The 17,457-nt window shown below is 50.0% G+C and overlaps 1 protein-coding gene across 1 annotated transcript; it reads left to right on the forward strand.

Moving 5' to 3' along the window:
* Positions 1 to 1,982: 1,982 nt before the first annotated feature.
* On the forward strand, positions 1,983 to 10,837 carry LOC112074657 (uncharacterized). The gene is made up of 5 exons (XM_070440613.1): positions 1,983 to 2,125; positions 2,309 to 2,501; positions 9,288 to 9,575; positions 10,142 to 10,243; positions 10,826 to 10,837. The coding sequence occupies exons 2-5, from the start codon at positions 2,460 to 2,462 to the stop codon at positions 10,835 to 10,837; spliced, it is 444 nt and encodes a 147-aa protein (XP_070296714.1). The 5' UTR covers positions 1,983 to 2,125; positions 2,309 to 2,459.
* The last annotated feature ends 6,620 nt before the right edge of the window (positions 10,838 to 17,457 follow it).

Consider the following 17,457-nt stretch of genomic DNA (forward strand, 5'->3'; position numbering starts at 1 on the left):
ACACACACACACACACCACCACAGCACACACACACACACACACACACACACACACACACACACTCACACAGAGCAGATCTACATGGAATTCAGCCCTGATCACTGGAGTCCTGTGTTAAAGCCTAGCAGCTAGACGAACACATACCCACCCTGGCCATTTCTCTATGTAATTACTGCAGTTCATGGATGGATATTGGCTACTTCCTGACTTAAATAAATATATTTTTAGTCTCGTCATGTTTTCCTGTTTTTACTTTTGGCTCATGTGATAGATATGCATTGTTTTGGCCTTTCTAGGGAGTTTTTCCTAGCCACCGTGCTTCTACACCTGCATTACTAGCTGTTTGGGGTTTTAGGCTGGGTGTCTGTACAGCACTTCGAGATATTAGCTGATGTACGAAGGGCTATATAAAATAAAATTGATTGATTGATTGATTTAATCTCGACTGATGAAGTGATCAAAGCAATTGTGGGATGCATTGTGGATGTTTTTCGCTGAACGTCCATGCTTTCTTGTTTTTAGTTCTGGCTCCATCGTGGTTTGATATATCTGCATCGTTGCATTGTGGGTGTTTTTCGCTGAACGTCCATGCTTTCCTGATGTTCTGCGGTTGTGGCCAAAGTGGCCAAGGTTTCATATGGTCATTATTATTATTATTTTCATCAAAGACTTTCATTATGGATGTTACTTCCCTCAAACCCAAACGTCAGAGTCTATCTTTCTGTGCCACTTCATAAACTGTTTGCAGATGATGAAATACTGCCCTCCAGTGGACAGATTACCAAACAACGCCATGTTTTTTTTCTCCCCTCTCATTGTGTTGAGAGTGTAATGGTAAAACACTAATGTCTTAATTTTGAGTAGTAGTCGTGTTTTAGAGAAAAGTCTGACTTTCTGCCTTGAATGATTAAATCATTGACTTGACGAGTACTGTTTTAGAGTTTTTATGTCTACGATAACATTGTGGTATTTGCTTTGGGACACACTCATTTATGTTCTTCCTTCAGCCTTGTCTCTCTGTCTGTGTCCTTAAGGAAATGTCACTTTGACTGAGGAAAAATGAACCAAAGCCTCAACACAGATTATCATGAAAAAAGGCTTGATATCTATTTGTGTACGTGTTAGTCTCACGTTACCATAGTCCCCGGTCTCTCGTTACCATAGTCCCCTGTCTCAAAAGTTACCATAGTCCCCGGTCTCACGTTACCATAGTCCCCGGTCTCAAAAGTTACCATAGTCCCCGGTCTCACGTTACCATAGTCCCCGGTCTCACGTTACCATAGTCCCCGGTCTCACGTTACCAATCGATCCACCCGGGGTCTCACATTACCATAAGTCCCTCGGTCTCCCACTTCTCGCCTTAAGTCCCCGGTCTCAGGTTTACGCATTAATTAGTCCACGGATCACAATTTACCATAGCCCCGGTCTCACATTACCATTTTCGCCCTCGCAAGATACACACATGCAGTACCTACGAATCCCGGTCTCACGCCATTAACTGGGCGTGACCATAGTCCCGGTGTCCATACCCGTTACCATACGTACCGCCCCCACTGAGGTGTAATCTTGACTGCTCATAACCATACTGTGCACTAAACCGGTCTCTACAGGAATAACCAATTCAGTCCTCCTCAGGGTCTTATCAACAGCGGGGTTACACATCACATAGTCCCCGGCTCTCATCGTTACCACTAGTCCCCAGGTCTCAACATTACCCTTAATCCTCCATGCTTTTCCTGAAAGAAGGTCTCACCGTTACCATAGTCCCCGGTCTCAGGTTACATAGTCCCCGCCGGTCTCAACATTAGAAAGGCCTAATGCGGAAACAATGACAATAAACATTTCTGTGTTTCACAAGAGGTTCAAGAGGTTCAACAACATCGGGCTGACACAGACACTGAATATCTAGCCTACTACCCGAGTGAACTTTTTGGTAGGGTCCTCATGTAGTAAGTAGGTATAACAGAGGTCAGTCGGAGATGGCGACGGTCCTGAACTGAGCCGAGTGACTTGGAGGGCCAGAGAAACGAGGTCGAGACGGTCCTGAACTGAGCCGAGTGACTTGGAGGGTCAGAGAAACGAGGTTGAGACAACAGAGAGGCCCACAACGTAGAGACTTGTACTGTGAGTACTGTAACCTGTTGGTTGGGCTTTTCCACTATGGCTAGTCTAGTTTTGTATTGTCTAGGCTCTAGTGTGTAACCATGTTATCAATGGCAAAGTGTTAGCTATTATGCTAACATGGGTTTTGTGTGTGAACAATGGTGTATGTATGCTAACATTGTGGCCTGTCTCTGTGGAACCCAGTGGTTGCTGCTTGCCTGGTGGGAGCTGCAGATAGCAGGGACAGACCAGCCCAGGCAGACAGGCGGAGGTTTCAGGAGCAGGTCCTGACCTCTCTATAGGACATACTGAGAGGAGACTACAAGACTTCTCCTACAGGGTCACCCACCACAACATGCAAGGGAAAAGTGAACACGAACACCAAGACAACAATATGGTACGGTTAAAATCTCTCTTTCTTCTCCCTCTTTCTTCCCTCTTTATCTCTCTCTCTCTCTTGTCTCTTTCTCTCCTGTCTCCTTCTCTCCTGTCTCCTTCTCTCCTGTCTCTCTCTCTTCTGTATCTTTCTCTCCTGTCTCCTTCTCTCCTGTCTCTCTCTCTCCTGTTTTCTTCTCTCCTGTCTCTCTCTCTCTCTGTCTCTATTTCTCTCTCACTCTCTCTCTCTCTTTCTCCTCATTATTCTTCCTTCAGACTGCTATCTAAATTATTAGCCAAATAAGCCGTTAAATGTCTTGTCCTTTAACCATTGCATGTACATACACCATTCACAAAAGGATGGTAGCTGCAGTACAATCTGGGCGTGGTCCAGCTGTTGTCAGTTTCCCCCTAGAGATGTATAGTGAGCTGTATGGAACGTCTGTCTGCTCATCTGTTCCTGGAACAGTTTCCTGTCAGAGACGTATACACAGCTAGTTGTATGGAAACACCTGGAACAGTTTCCTGTCAGAGACGTATACACAGCTAGTTGTNCTGTCAGAGACGTATACACAGCTAGTTGTATGGAAACACCTGGAACAGTTTCCTGTCAGAGACGTATACACAGCTAGCTGTATGGAAACACCTGGGACAGTTTCCTGTCAGAGACGTATACACAGCTAGTTGTATGGAAACATCTGTCACAGTCTCTTATCACAACTGGCTTTTTCATGGTGATGAAATTACGAGAATCCACAGAATCAGTCTCTCTTGTCGGTCTCGTGTTCATACGGTTGACCGTGAAATGTGTAGAGAAAAAGACGGTCTATTCTGAACATCAGAATTATTACGGATATTTTTGTTTTATTTGTCAATAACCTGTATTAACTGGCAGTTGTCTGCTTGGGACGATTCAGAGTGTAGTGTTGCTTTTACACCGTCAGATAGTCCTGAAGAAAGGTGTAGTGTAGTAGGACAGAGCAGAGTAGTCACTGGTGGCTGAGACATGTTATTTACAAGGAGGACAACACACCATATTGCCAAGCAGGTTGCCAAGCAGGTTGCCAAGCAGGTTGCCAAGCAGGTTGCCAGGAGCTGAATGTTCCGTACTGTTTCAGCCTGTATAAAACAATGTCATACGCCACGATACTATTTATCACTAATTGGTTAATTATTTCGCATATTATTTTTCACATTTTAAGGATTTTTTCAACTTTTAGCTTGTTTGACAAAACACACACAGGCGAACAAGCGCGCGTTCGTACGCACACGCACACACACACACACTTAACTGGGTATCGTGACTGATTTTCCCTGATGATATTCAACGGCATTGGCCTCCGTGACAAACCATCTGTAAAAAAAACAGATTAATTAAAACAGCCTTTGCTAGATGTTGTTAATGTTTAGAGGCCAATATTCCCTAACCAGGGATGAAACTGTGGATCACAGAGAGGAGTCCATATTAGTGGGAATATTATATTAGCGACGGCATTAGCGGCACCATCCTAAAAACACATACGGTGTGCGTTCACAGACAGACAGGGTTTACAGTACGAGATCTGGGTCAGGCCGTGATTTCTAACTCCGAACCATATGTCTGTGTTCCCGGGGTTTCTCTCAAGCCCGTGATTACACTTGAATTAATAAAGAACGACTGATTAATTAACATGAAACGAACACAACACCAGGGTTAAAGGGCGACCGCCGTTGAAAAGCAACAAATCCCTTTGAAAACGGCCTGTGTGGCGTCAATATGAGTCAGTTATTCTTGTATCACGACTGACTACGAAGTGGAAATGGGATCATTTTTGGTCCTAAAGTCAGTCTCATCTAAAATGGAGTTGGGAACCTCCGGGCATCATAACGGGATAAATGAAGGGCTATCTATCCCCGAGTGGCGCAGCGGTCTAAGGCACTGCATCTCAGTGCTAGAGGCGTCACTAAAGACCCCGGTTCGATTCCAGGCTGTATCACAACCGGCCGTGATTGGGAGTCCCATAGCGGCGGCGTACAATTGGCCCAGCGTCGTCCGGGTTTGGCCGGTGTCGACCGTCATTGTAAATAATAATTTATTTATTTAAACGTCAAACTGCTCAACTAAAACATATACATATATTTTTTTACAGATTTCTTGAGTTATCTTATAATAATTCTGTGGATTTTGAGGAAGAGAAATAGGCTAGGGGGGGGGACATTCATCATTAACCAAATGCGGAATCAGTCAGGAAACACACCTCCAAGACTGAAATCTCTTTTCTTTTTTTTTTCTAATGAGCAACAGAAAAACACCTGTGCCAATAAGGCGTAGTCAGTGGATCTTTAACATGTGGTTGTCGTCATCCAATCAACTGTGTCTCTTACCTGTCCACTGCGTCCAGAATCTCTGGTCCCTCCCTGTATGCAAATTAATCTAACCTGCCTTGGCCTTGCTCTTGTGACACAAGTTGTATAAAATGAACAGAAAACACTTTTATAGTCAATAGTTTTATACTCTCATCATTACTGCCTACTTTTATTATCCAATCATTTATCAGACTGGTTTTAATAGGCTAATGTCCCGATAACCTCGACCTGTCCGTAGCCGTAACAAATAAATATTCAGAGAATCTCTGAAGAAGAAAAAAGAAAAATCACCACACAAACGATCTAAGTATCTGGATGTGACAAAAATACAATTAATGCACGGTATAAATTTAATAAATTAAAAAATAAATATATAAATATAAAGATACTTAGGCTCTAATGCACAAAGGAAAAAACAAACATAAATTAAGTTACAGAACAGGCTACGAAGTGTATCTCCAAATGGTACAAACAGTTCTGGGACAAGGTGGATTTTTACGCATGGATGTTTAGTATATTGTGTTTATATTAATTGTAATCGTGTATTGTAAATAACCTTTAGTATAAGCCTAAACAGTACCAAAAAAAGGGGGGGGGGGGGGGGGGGGGGGTGAATATGTTTATCAAAGCAAGCGTTGGAAGAAGCAGACTCACCCTGAATGACTGAATTGATTATCAAGCAGAATTTCATCATTATAACACAAACTGTCCCCTTATACCAGTGAATATGGTCCAACTCGTTTACCTTTGAAACCAACTGATATTCAGTCACCATCAGGGTTGGGATAAATTCTAGTTCCATCCAGTCAATATAGGAAGTAGACGGAAAATTCRAATTTTCCTCATTTCAGTTTACTTCCWGAATTGACTAGATGGAAATAGTATTTCCCCCTGTTTACCATATAGATTAACACATACGCTGTTTCATAGGAACACATTACTAACTCAACCATGGCTTTCCTCATTCCCACGGCAAAAAAATAATAACATTTAAAAAGAAAATGCAGTTTAAAGAGATACTTTGGGATTTTGGCCAACGAGACTCTTAATCTACTTCCCCTGAGTCAGACGAACTGCGGGATTCCATTTTTTTATGTCTCTGCGTGCAGTTTGATAGAAGTTGCTAACTAGCGCATAGCGCAATGACTGGAAGTCTATGGTATGTGTGTAACGGATGTGAAATGGCTAGCTAGTTAGCGGGTACGCGCTACTAGCGTTTCAATCAGTTACGTCACTTGCTCTGAAACCTAGAAGTACATTGCAATGTAACAGTATAACTTTAGACCGTCCCCTCGCCCCGACCTCGGGCGCGAACCAGGGACCCTCTGCACACATCAACAACAGTCACCCACGAAGCATCGTTACCCATCGCTCCACAAAAGCCGCGGCCCTTGCAGAGCAAGGGGAACCACTACTTCTAGGTTTCAGAGCAAGTGACGTAACTGATTGAAACGCTAGTAGCGCGTACCCGCTAACTAGCTAGCCATTTCACATCCGTTACATGTGCTAGCATGCAGACCACCGGGCGAGACCCAGGCTGAGGATTAGTGCCTAGGCCTCATGGTCCCTAGCCAAAGCAGCTGCTGGACACTTCATTTATATAAGTAGAATTAGGGTTAGCATTAGTGTAATGTGATTGGGCCTATTTTATTGTTAATTGACAGTTGGTTAAGCTAAGTAACTCATTGGCTAAATGTTAAATCAAAATGTCACTGCTATGGGTGTTGGAAAAGGGGGACACCATTTTGTGATGTGTGTGTGTGTGTGTGTGTGTGTGTGTGTGTGTGTGTGTGTGTGTGTGTGTAAGTGTGTGTGTGTGTGTGGGTGTGTGTGTGTGTGTGTGTGTTGATAAACCCTCGCAGAGCGTTGATGCCCGCTTCCTTTCATATGCCTGGGTCAACTCTAACATCAAATACCGCAGCTCATTCTCATTAATTCACCACACACACACACACACACACACACACACACACACACACACACACACACACACACACACACACACACACACACACACACACACACACACACACAACACACACACACACACACACACACACACACACACACACACACACACCCACACCCACACAAGATAGAGCTTAATATAATGTGATCCTGTTCTAACTCTTAATCCCCCTAAGCATGGAAAACACAATGTGATTATATTAGACAAACTACCATGCACATTAACCTCAGCCTTCCACATGAYTGTGTCCTCAGCAWAGTCTMCTGGAGGTATAAGRCCTCTGGTGACTGACTCAGAATGAAGGGTGATGGAGAGAGAGACACAGTCTCCTGGAGGTATAAGACCTCTGGTGACTGACTCAGAATGAAGGGTGATGGATAGAGAGACACAGTCCACAGCAGGGCCTTTTCTGTTCTGGATCAGATACTAGCTAGTGGTTGACTCCTGCCTCATCACAGCAGGGCCTTTTCTTGTGTATTTTTCGTCTGTGATATCAGTCAGTATTTTTCCTATTCCAGCTATGAGTGATTTAGCGGACAGGATATTTTATAATTAAAGCAGCCAGGCTTTACCCTTCCTGCTACTGACCTTTAAAAGGAAGATGTATGAAATGTAACAGCTAATGAAAACAACAAGAGTCTAATCCAGAGTAAAGGTTTCAGACAGACATCCTCGTTACATGCCGAGCCCCAACCCTCTGTCCCACTGTGAGAGTAGGGTGAAGTTGCCCCTAGAGCCTTGACGCAAATCTTCAATCAGTTTTTTTGCACCCCCCCCCCCCACACTAATGGTTATGGTTAGGATTGGGGGAGGGGGAAGCTGATCCTAGATCTGTACCGAGGGGGAACCTCACCACGGAGCCCCACGTGCCTGTGATGAAACCACTGCTGTTAAAGAGACACAGGGAGTATCCAGCTCTGGCACGACTGCAGAGCAAGGCAGGAGTTCAGTGAACAGGAACCGGCTACACCAGAGGGACGTTGTCTAACTCCTAGTACCTCTGGGAGCGTCAAAGAGCTGATTCACAAGTTCTCAGGCTCAGAGAACAGAGGACCTTTATCAGCCGTGGAGAATGGCTCACCAGTTACGTCAGGAGCGGACCCCTGCCTGAAGACACTAACCGGCCAATCAGGATGTCCACAGCCAGGACTGAGGAGGTACTGGCCAATCAGAGCTCCCTGTCCAACCCAAATCACTCCCAGTAGTACCACAGTACAGACCTAGAGCCCAGTCAGGATGTCCACAGCCAGGACTGGCACCACAGAGACTGAGAAGACAGTGGTCAAGTCCACCTCCCAGTCCCAGTCCAACCCAGGCCTTCCCAGGAGCAGTCGTTCTACCATACAGACGTCCCAGTCCAACCCAGGCATTCCCAGCAGCAGTAGTTCTACCATACAGACGTTCCAGTCCAACCCAGGCATTCCCAGCAGCAGTAGTTCTACCATACAGACGTTCCAGTCCAACCCAGGCATTCACAGCAGCAGTAGCTCAACCATACAGACGTCCCAGTCCAACCCAGGCATTCCCAGCAGCAGTAGCACAACCATACAGACGTCCCAGTCCAACCCAGGCATTCCCAGAGAACCAGAGCCCGGTTGCTACTATTAAAGTGTCCGCTCCACACAGAGAGTTTCAACCCAGTCCAACCCAGCCTGAGGGGGCTGAAGACATTCTCCTCTCACCCCAGCAGTACTTCAGACAGTCACTCCCAGAAGAGCCAGGGACAGAGCCAGGGACAGAGCCAGGGACAGATGCCAGGGTGGCTCTCACAGAGCTTCTATGACCGACTCTAGAATGGGTAAGTAGACCGCTAGGCTACTTTATAGGGACAAGAACTGACCAATCACCGATCGCTTGTCAACCCGAGACCACGTCCACCAGCGATCACGCTCTGCATGACGATCACACAGCATGGCCTGTCTGTCTGTCTGTCCACAACAACAGCAATCAACACAATATTGCATCCGCAAAATTCTGTCCACGTGTCGACAAAATGATTGCATATATGCACCCGAACCCTTGCATCTAACCCCCATGTACCGACTCAAACTAATGGCTTGTTCCTAACCGCAGCATGCTAGTTCATGTGTTGGATTACTCGGCTTGGCTTCTGCTTTTCTGTGTGAGAAGCTGTCGGCTGTTAATGATGTGGTTACCACTCTGCTGTATGATGAWGCCACMCTGATGTTCACATCACAGCCTTGCRTGTCTGTTCAGCGTAATTCACTGGTTGATTTGCACATGATACCATCTCAGATCTCGCAGCTTAACATACGGCACCTTCAAACACTCCCTGTGCAGTGCTGCTCTTTCTGTCTCTCTCTCTCTCTTCACCCTCTCTCTGTCTCTCTTTCTTTCTCGCTCTCTCTCTCTTTCTTTCTCTCTCTCTCCCTCTCTCTCTTCCTCTCTCTCTCTTCCCCCTCTGTCTCCATCTTCCCCTCTCTCTCTCCATCCCTCCATCCATACATGTAATATCTTATTCTCCTCCTCCAGGAATCAGACATTGATCCCAACAAGCAGCCTGAAAGTCCCTCGTCTGAGAACGAGCCCTCCAGTTCAGTCAAAGTCCGCCAGAACCCCAAATATCAGCTGTTCCTGGATGGAGACATGATTGGGAACGGATCCAGGGATACAAATGGAAYGTCTGGGAGAGAGAACGGGAACGGGAGAGAACCCAAGAACAGTTCCCGTTGGGACAGCGCTAGCTCCAGATTCGGCCCAAACCACCGCGGGTCCCTGGAGTCTCTTGCCTCTCGGGACTGGGACACCATGTCGGACAGGGTGAACGCCTGGGGACTAGGGGTCACTTAGGGCTGGCACTGGGGACAGGGGAATCACACAGGGCTGGGGACCAATAACAGGCTTGGACCTGCAGGGGCCAGGGGATTAATTCAGGGGTGGTGGTGGGGCCAGTACTGCTAGGGGCCAGAAGAATCAGACATGGCTGAGGGACAGTATTAGGTCTGGGGCTTGGGCCTACAGGGGCCAGTTTTGCCAAGGACCACCAGGAGCCGAGATGGGGGAATGGGGGCCAGACGAACGACATGTTGTCCACCTACTCTAACTAAACTGATCAGCACCAGATGCTGCCTGTAGACTTAAGCAGATCAGCCACTGTCTGTCTGCTCCAACTGTCTGTACTGTAGGAGCACGGTGTGAGCCACCTTAGACCTGGCCTTTATGATGCAGYGCCACCTACTGGTGTACAACAGGCTTTACAATACAATCAACATTAAAATCCATATTGGAATTGACCATAATGTTATTACGAAGACAACATTTTTTAGAATCTTAATGTTTTTATTGATGTGTTTCATCACTGGTGTGTTTCTGTGTGTTGYCTMTAGGTGGGAGGTTTTGAGAGTCCTCCCAGGGTGTTCAACAGCCCCTACGCTACAGCGGCTTCCATGGAGTACACCCCTGGCATGAACCGGATGTCAGAGCAAAAGGTAAGACACTCAGCGAAATGGGGATTATGTGCTACAGAAACAAATGTTTTACGAATAACTTGTTTGTCCAAAGAAGGATGATATTATTGTACAGTGGCTTGTGAAAGTTTTCACCCCCCTTTTGCATTTTTCCTGTTTTGTTGCCTTACAACCTGAAATTAAAATATATTTTTGGGGGTGTTTGTATCATTTGATTTACACAACATGCCTACCACTTCGAAGATGCAAAATATGTTTTGCGAAACAAACAAGAAATAAGACAAAAAAAACTGAAAACTTGAGCGTGCATAACTACTCACCCCCCTAAAGTCAATACTTTGTAGATCCACCTTTTGCTGCAATTACAGCTGCAAGTCTCTTGGGGTATGTCTCTATAAGCTTGGCACATCTAGCCACTGGGATTTTTGCCCATTCTTCAAGGCAAAACTGCTCCAGCTCCTTCAAGTTGGATGGGTTCCGCTGGTATACAGCAATCTTTAAGTCATACCACAAATTCTCAAATTGGATGGAGGTCTGGGCTTTGACTAGGTCATTCCAAGACAATTAAATGTTTCCCCTTAAACCACTCAAGTGTTGCTTCAGCAGTATGCTTAGKGTCATTGTCCTGCTGGAAGGTGAACCTCCGTCCCAATCTCAAATCTCTGGAAGACTGAAACAGGTTTCCCTCAAGAATTTCCTTGTATTTAGCACCATCCAGCATTCCTTCAATTTTGACCAGTTTCCCAGTTCCTGCCGATGAAAAACATCCTCACAGCATGATGCTGCCACCACCATGCTTCACTGTGGGGATTGTGTTCACTGGGGGGATGAGAGTTGTTGGGTTTGCGCCAGACATATCGTTTTCCTTTATGGCCAAAAAGCAACATTTTAGCCTCATCTGACCAGAGTACCTTCTTCCATATGTTTGGGGAGTCTCCCACATGCCTTTTGGCAAACACCAAACATTTTTGCTTATTTTTGTCTTTAAGCAATGGCTTTTTTTCTGGCCACTCTTCCGTAAAGCCCAGCTCTGTGGAGTGAATTGCTTAAAGTGGTCCTATGGACAGATACTCCAATCTCCGCTGTGGAACTTTGCAGCTCCTTCAGGGTTATCTTTGGTCTCTTTGTTGCCTCTGATTAATGCCCTCCTTGCCCGGTCCGTGAGTTTTGGTGGGCGGCCCTCTCTTGGCAGGTTTGTTGTGGTGCCATATTCTTTGCATTATGAAATAATGGATTTAATGGTGCTCCGTGGGATGTTCAAAGTTTCAGATATTTTTTTATAACCCAACCCTGATCTGTACTTCTCCGCAACTTTGTCCCTGACCTGTTTGGAGAGCTCCTTGGTCGTCATGGTGCTGCTTGCTTGGTGGTGCCCCTTGCTTTGTGGTGGTGCCCCTTGCTTTGTGGTGGTGCCCCTTGCTTTGTGGTGTTGCCGACTCTGGGGCCTTTCAGAACAGGTGTATATATACTGAGATCATGTGATAGATCATGTTTACACTTAGATTGCACACAGGTGGACCTACTTTAACCAATTATGTGTCTTCTGAAGGTAATTGGCTGTACCAGATCTTATTTAGGAGCTTCATAGTAAAGAGGATGAATACATATTCACGCACCACTTTTCAGTTTTTTTTAAACAAGATATTTTTTAATTTCACTTCGCCAATTTGGACTATTTTGTGTATAGGTCCATTACATGAAATCCAAATAAAAATCAATTTAAATTACAGGTTGTAATGCAACAAAATAGGAAAAACGCCAAGGGGGATGAATACTTTGCAAGGGATATGACTATTATTGTAAAGCCCATTTACCTCAGTTTGACTACCTTTTTCTATTTTTCCTTTCTCTATCCATCTCCCTTCCCCCTGTTCCCTCCCTTCCCTTCCCCCTGTTCTCTCCATCCCTCCCCCTCTCCCTGTTCTCTCCCTTCCCTTCCCCTCTCCCTGTTCTCTCCCTTCCCACCTGTTCTCGTACCTTCCCCTCCCCTCTCCTGTTCTCTCCCTCCCCCTCCCCTCCCTCCCCTCCCCTCTCCCTGTTCTCTCCCTCCCCCTCCCCTCTCCCCGTCCCGCTCTCCCTCCCTGTTTCCTCCCTTCCCTTCCCCTCCCTTCTCCTCCCCCTCTCCTGTTCTCTCTCCTCCCCCTCCCCTCTCCTGCTTTCTCTCCCTTCCCTTCCCTCTCCCTGTTCTCCTCCCTTCCTTCCCCTCTCCCTGTTCTCGTCCCTTCCTTCCCTCTCCTGTTCTCTCCCTTCCCTTCCCCTCTCCCTGTTCTCTCTCCCCCTCCCCTCTCTCTGTTCTCTCCTTCTTCCCTTCTCCTCTCCCCTTTCTCTGCCCTCCCTTCCCCTCTCCCTGTCTCTCCCTTCCTTCCCTCTCCTGTTCTCTCCCCCCCTCCCCTCTCTCTGTTCTCTCCCTCCCCTCCCTCTCCCTGTTCTCATCCCTCCCTTCCCCTCTCCCTGTTCTCGTCCCTCCCCCTCCCCTCTCCCTGGTTCTCTCCCTTACTCTCCCCCATTCTCTCCCTTCCCTCCCCTCTCCCTGTTCTCTACCTTCCCCTCTCCCGTTCTCTCCCCTCCCCTCTCCTCTTCCTTCCCTCTCCCTGCTCTCTCCCCTTCCTGCCTCTTCCCCCCTCCCTGTTCTCCTCCCTCCCCCCTCCCCTCCCTGTTCTCTCCCTTCCCTTCCCCTCTCCCTGTTTCTCTCCCTCCCCTCCCCTCTCCCTGTTCTCTCCCACTCCCCCTACCCTCTCCCTGTTCCTCCCTCCCTCCCCTCTCCCTGTTCTCCCTCCTCCCCCTCCCCTCTCCCTGTTCTCTCCCCCTCCCCCTCCCTGTCTCTCCCTTCCCCTCTCTCTGTTCTCCTCCCTTACTCTCCCCTCTCCCTGTTCTCTCCCTTCCCTCACCCTCTCCTTGTTCTCTCATCTTGCCTCTCCCTGTTCTCTCCTTCCCGTCCCTCTCACCTTCCCCTCTCTCTGTGTTCTTCTCCCTTCGCCCTCTCCCTGTTCTTCTCCCTCCCCTCCCGCCTGTTCTCTCCCTCCTCTCCCTGCTTCCCCTTACTGCTCCCTCTCCCTGTTCTCTTCCCTTCATTCCTCTCTGTTCCCTCCCTTCCCCTCCCCTCTCCCTGTTCCTCCCTTACTCCTCCCTCTCCCTGTTCATCTTCCTTCCCATCCCTCTACCCTGTCATTCTCCCTTCCCTTCCCCTCTCCCTGTTCTCTCTTCTCCCCTCTCTCCCTGTCCCCTCTTCCCTGTTCCTCTACCCTTCCCCCCTCCCTCTCCCTATCTCTCCTGTTTCCCTTCCCATCTCCCCTGTTTCTCTCCCTCCCATCTGCCCTGCTCTCCTTCTCTCTCCTTCCCTGTCTCTATCCCTCTCCTCCCCTGTTCTCTCCTTCCCCTCTCCCTGTTCTCTCCCTCCCCTCCCTCTCACCTGTTCTCTCCCTGTTTTCTCCTTCCCCTCCCCTCTACCCCTGTCTCTCCTTTGCCTCCGCCTGTTTCTCTCCTCCCTCATCCTCTCCCTTCCCCTCTCTCTGTTCTCTCCCTCCCCTCTCCCCTGTCTCTCCTCCTCCCCTTCCCCTGTTCTCTCCCTCCCTCTTCCCTGCTCTCCCTTACTCTCCCCTTCCCTGTTCTCTTCTCCATTCCACCTCTCCCTGTTCTCTCCCTTCCCCTCTCCCTGTTCCGCTACTCCTCCTGTTCTCTCCCTTCTCCCCTCTCCGCCTGTTCTCCTTCCCCTCTCCCTTCATTTCCCTCTCGCCTTCCTTCCCTTCCCCTCCCTGCTCCCTTCCTCCTCTCCTGTCATCTCCTTCCCTCCCCTCTCCCTGTTCTCTCCCTCTCCCTTCCCAGTCTCCTGTTTCTCTCCCTATCCCCTTTCCCATCTTCCCCTTCTTGTTCCTCTCCCTCCCCTCCTCTCTCTCCCTCTCCCCCTTCCGCCTGTCCCCTTTCCTCCTTCCCCTCTCCCTTTCTTCCTGGTCTCTCCTCCCTCCCTCTCCTTTCTCTCCGTCCTCTCCCTTTTCCTCTCCCTCTCCACTGTTCTCTCGCCTCCCTCCTCCCCCCCGTCTCTCTTCCCCCTCCACCTCTCCTGTTCTCATCCTGTCCTCTTCCGGCTCTCCCTGTTCTATCCTTCCCCTCCCTTCTCCCTGTTCTCTCCCTTACCCTCTCCTCCTCTCCCTGTTCTCGTCCCTTTCCCCTCCCCTCTCCCGTTTGTCTCGGCCCCCCACTCGCCCTCTCCACTGTTCTCTCTTCTCACTCCTCTCCCTGTTCTCTCCTTCCCCTCCCCTTTCCTCTCCCTGTCCGCCTCTTCCACTGTCTCCCTTCCCCTCCACCTGTTTGTTCTCTCCTTCCCCCTCACCCTCTCCTGTTCTCTCCTTTCCCTCCCTCTCCCTGTTCTCTCCCTTCCCCTCCCTCTCCTGTTCTCTCCTCCTCCCTTCCTGTCTCCCTGTCTCTCCTCTCCCTGCCTCCTCTCCCTCTCTCCTTTGTTCGGCTCGCCCTTCCCCTCCCTTCTCCCTGTTCTCCCCTTCCCTCCCTCTCCCTTCTCCCTCTCCGCTTCGTTCTCTCCCCTTCCCCTCTCCCGTCCTCCTCCCCCTTCTTTCCCTCACCGCTCGGGTTCCTTATCCCTCCCCTCTCCTGTTTTCGCCCTTCCACCTCATCCCCTCTCTCCTCTTCCTGTTCTCTCCCTTCCTCCCTCTCTCCTGTTTCTCTCTCCCTCCCCCTCCCTGTCTTCCCTTCCCTCCACCTTGTTTCTCTCCTTCCCCCTCGCCCTCCCTGTTCTCGTCCTTCACCTCCCTCCATCTGTTTCTCTCCCTTCCCCATCCCCTCCTGTCCCGTGCCTTTCCTCTCCTTCTTCCCTCCTCCCCTCTCCCTGTTCTCCCCTCCCCTCCTTCGTCCTCTTCCTCGTTCTCCTGATTCCCCTTCCCTCTACGTTCTCCCCTTCCCCTCTCACTGTTACTCCTCCCTCCTCCCTCTTCACTTCTCCTCTCTCCCTGTTCTCTCCCTTTTCCCCTTCCCACTCCTTCCCTGTTTCCTCCCTTCCCCTCCCCTCTCCCTGTTTTTCTCTTCCTTCCCTCCCCCCCTGTCTCTCCTTCCCCCTCCCTCTTTCTCTCTCCTTCCCCTCCCTCTCCCTGTTCTCCTCCTTCCCCTCCCTCTCCCTGTTCCTCCTCCCTTCCCTCCCCTCTCCCTGTTCTCCCCTTACCTCCTCTCCTGTTCTCTGCCCTCCCCTCTCTCCATCTCGTCCCTTGCCCCTCCTGTTCTCTCTCCCCTCCCTCTCCCTGTTCTCATCCCTTTCTCCCTTCCTCCCTCCTCCTGTTCCTCTCCCTTCCCTCCCTCTCCTGTTCTCTCCCTCCCCTCCCCTCTCCCTGTTCTCCTCCCTTCCCCTCCCCTCTCCCTGTTCTCTCCCTTCCCCTTCCCCTCTCCCTGTTCTCTCCCCTTCCCTCCCCTCTCCCTGTTCTCTTCCCCTCTCCCTCCCCTCTCCCTGTTCTCCCCCTCCCCTCCCCTCTCCCTGTTCTCCCTTCCCTCCCCTCTCCCTGTTCTCTCCCTTCCCTCCTCCCCTTTCTCTTCCCTCCCTCCCCCTCTCCTCCCTCCCCCTGTTCTCCTCCCTCCCCCTCCCCTCTCCCTGTTCTCTCCTTCCCCTCCCTCTCCCGTTCTCGTTCTCCTTCCTCTCCCTCTCCCTGTTCTCTCCTTCCCTTCCTCTCCTGTTCTCTCCTTCCCTCCCTCTCCCTGTTCTCTCCCTTTCCCGTCCCCTCTCCCTGTTCTCTCCCTTCCCCCCCTCTCCTGTTCTCTCCCTTCCCTCCCTCTCCCCTGTTCTCCTCCCTTCCCCTCCCCTTCCCCTGTTCTCTCGCCTTCCCCTCCCCCGCTCTTCCCTGTTCTTCCCTTCCCCTCTCCCTGTTCTCTCCCTTCCCCTCCCCTCTCTCCTTCCCCTCCCCTGTCTCTATCCCTTCCCCTCCCTCTCCTGTTCTCTCCCTTCCCTCCCCTTCCCCCTGTTTCTCTCCCTTCCCCTCCCCTCTCCCCTGTTCTCTCCCTTTCCCTCCCTCTCCCTGTTCTTCCCTTCCCCTCCCTCTCCCTGTTCTTCCCTCCTCCCTCTCCCTGTTCTCTCCCTCCCTTCCCCTCTCCCCTGTTCTCTCCCTTCCCTTCCCCCTCTCCCTGTTCCTCCTCCCTTCCCCTCCCTCTCCCTGTTCTCTCCCTTCCCTCCTCCTCCCTGTTTCTCCACAGTCCCCATTTCCCTGTTCTCCCCCCTCCCCTCGTTTCTCCCCCCCCCTCCCCTCGTCTCTGTTCTTCCCTTCCCCTCCTACCTCCCCTGTTCTCTCCCTTCCCCTCTCCCTGCTCTACTCCCTTCCCTCCCCTCTCCTTCCTCCCCTGTACTCTCCGCTTTTACCCTCCCTCTCCCTGTTCTCTCCCTTCCCCTCCTGCCTCTCCCTGTTTCTCTCCCTTCCCCTCCCCTCTCCCTGTTCTCTCCCTTCCCTCCCTCCCCTGTTCTCTCCCTCTCCTACCCCTCTCCTGTTTCTCTCCCTTCCCCTCCCCTCTCCCTGTTCTCTTCCCTTCCCTCCCTCCTTCCTGTTTCTCCCTCCCTCCCCTCTCCTGTTCTCCCCCCTTCTTCCTCCTCTCCCTGTTCTCTCCCTTCCCCTCTCCCCGTTCTCTCCCTTCCCCTTCCCCTCTCCCTTTCCTCCCCTCTCCCTGTTCTCCTCCACTCTCCCTGCTCTCACCTTCCGCTCCCTGTACGGCTCCGTTCCCCTCCCCTCTTTCTTTTCTCCTCATCTCCATTAGAATGCAGGAGGTGTCCCCTCAGACACCAGCGACGGCATTCTGCAGATCAATCGCGAATGACCACCGCTGAACCTGCTTCAACACTACAACAGCAGAAAGCATCACCAGTACAGCGCCCTTGTGCTCTCCTTCACCCAACGCATGCGACCTCCTAACACGCTAGCTCGCTTTCCTCCCTTAGCCTTCTGGACCGGTCTCTCAGCTGAGTGACGCATGGACCACCCAGTCAGACCGTGTACGTCTAGGGGGAAGCAATAATTATGGTGAGTTTATAATAAACAAACACTCAAGATAACATATTCTGTAGTCTTTTGACACACTACGCGTACTAACTAAGTATGTACATCTGCTATGACCTGGGCTCTTTCCCAGGTAATGCCAAGCCTAACTCCCCATACGGCCAACAGTTCTTTCACCTGTTGCTATGACCGCAACAAGAGAGACTACATCCGACGGAGCTGACCAGACAGATGGATGCCCTGTCAGAAGGTGCATAAATG

This window comes from Salvelinus sp. IW2-2015, unplaced genomic scaffold, assembly GCF_002910315.2.
Source record: "Salvelinus sp. IW2-2015 unplaced genomic scaffold, ASM291031v2 Un_scaffold2744, whole genome shotgun sequence".
Taxonomy (NCBI): Eukaryota; Metazoa; Chordata; class Actinopteri; order Salmoniformes; family Salmonidae; genus Salvelinus; species Salvelinus sp. IW2-2015.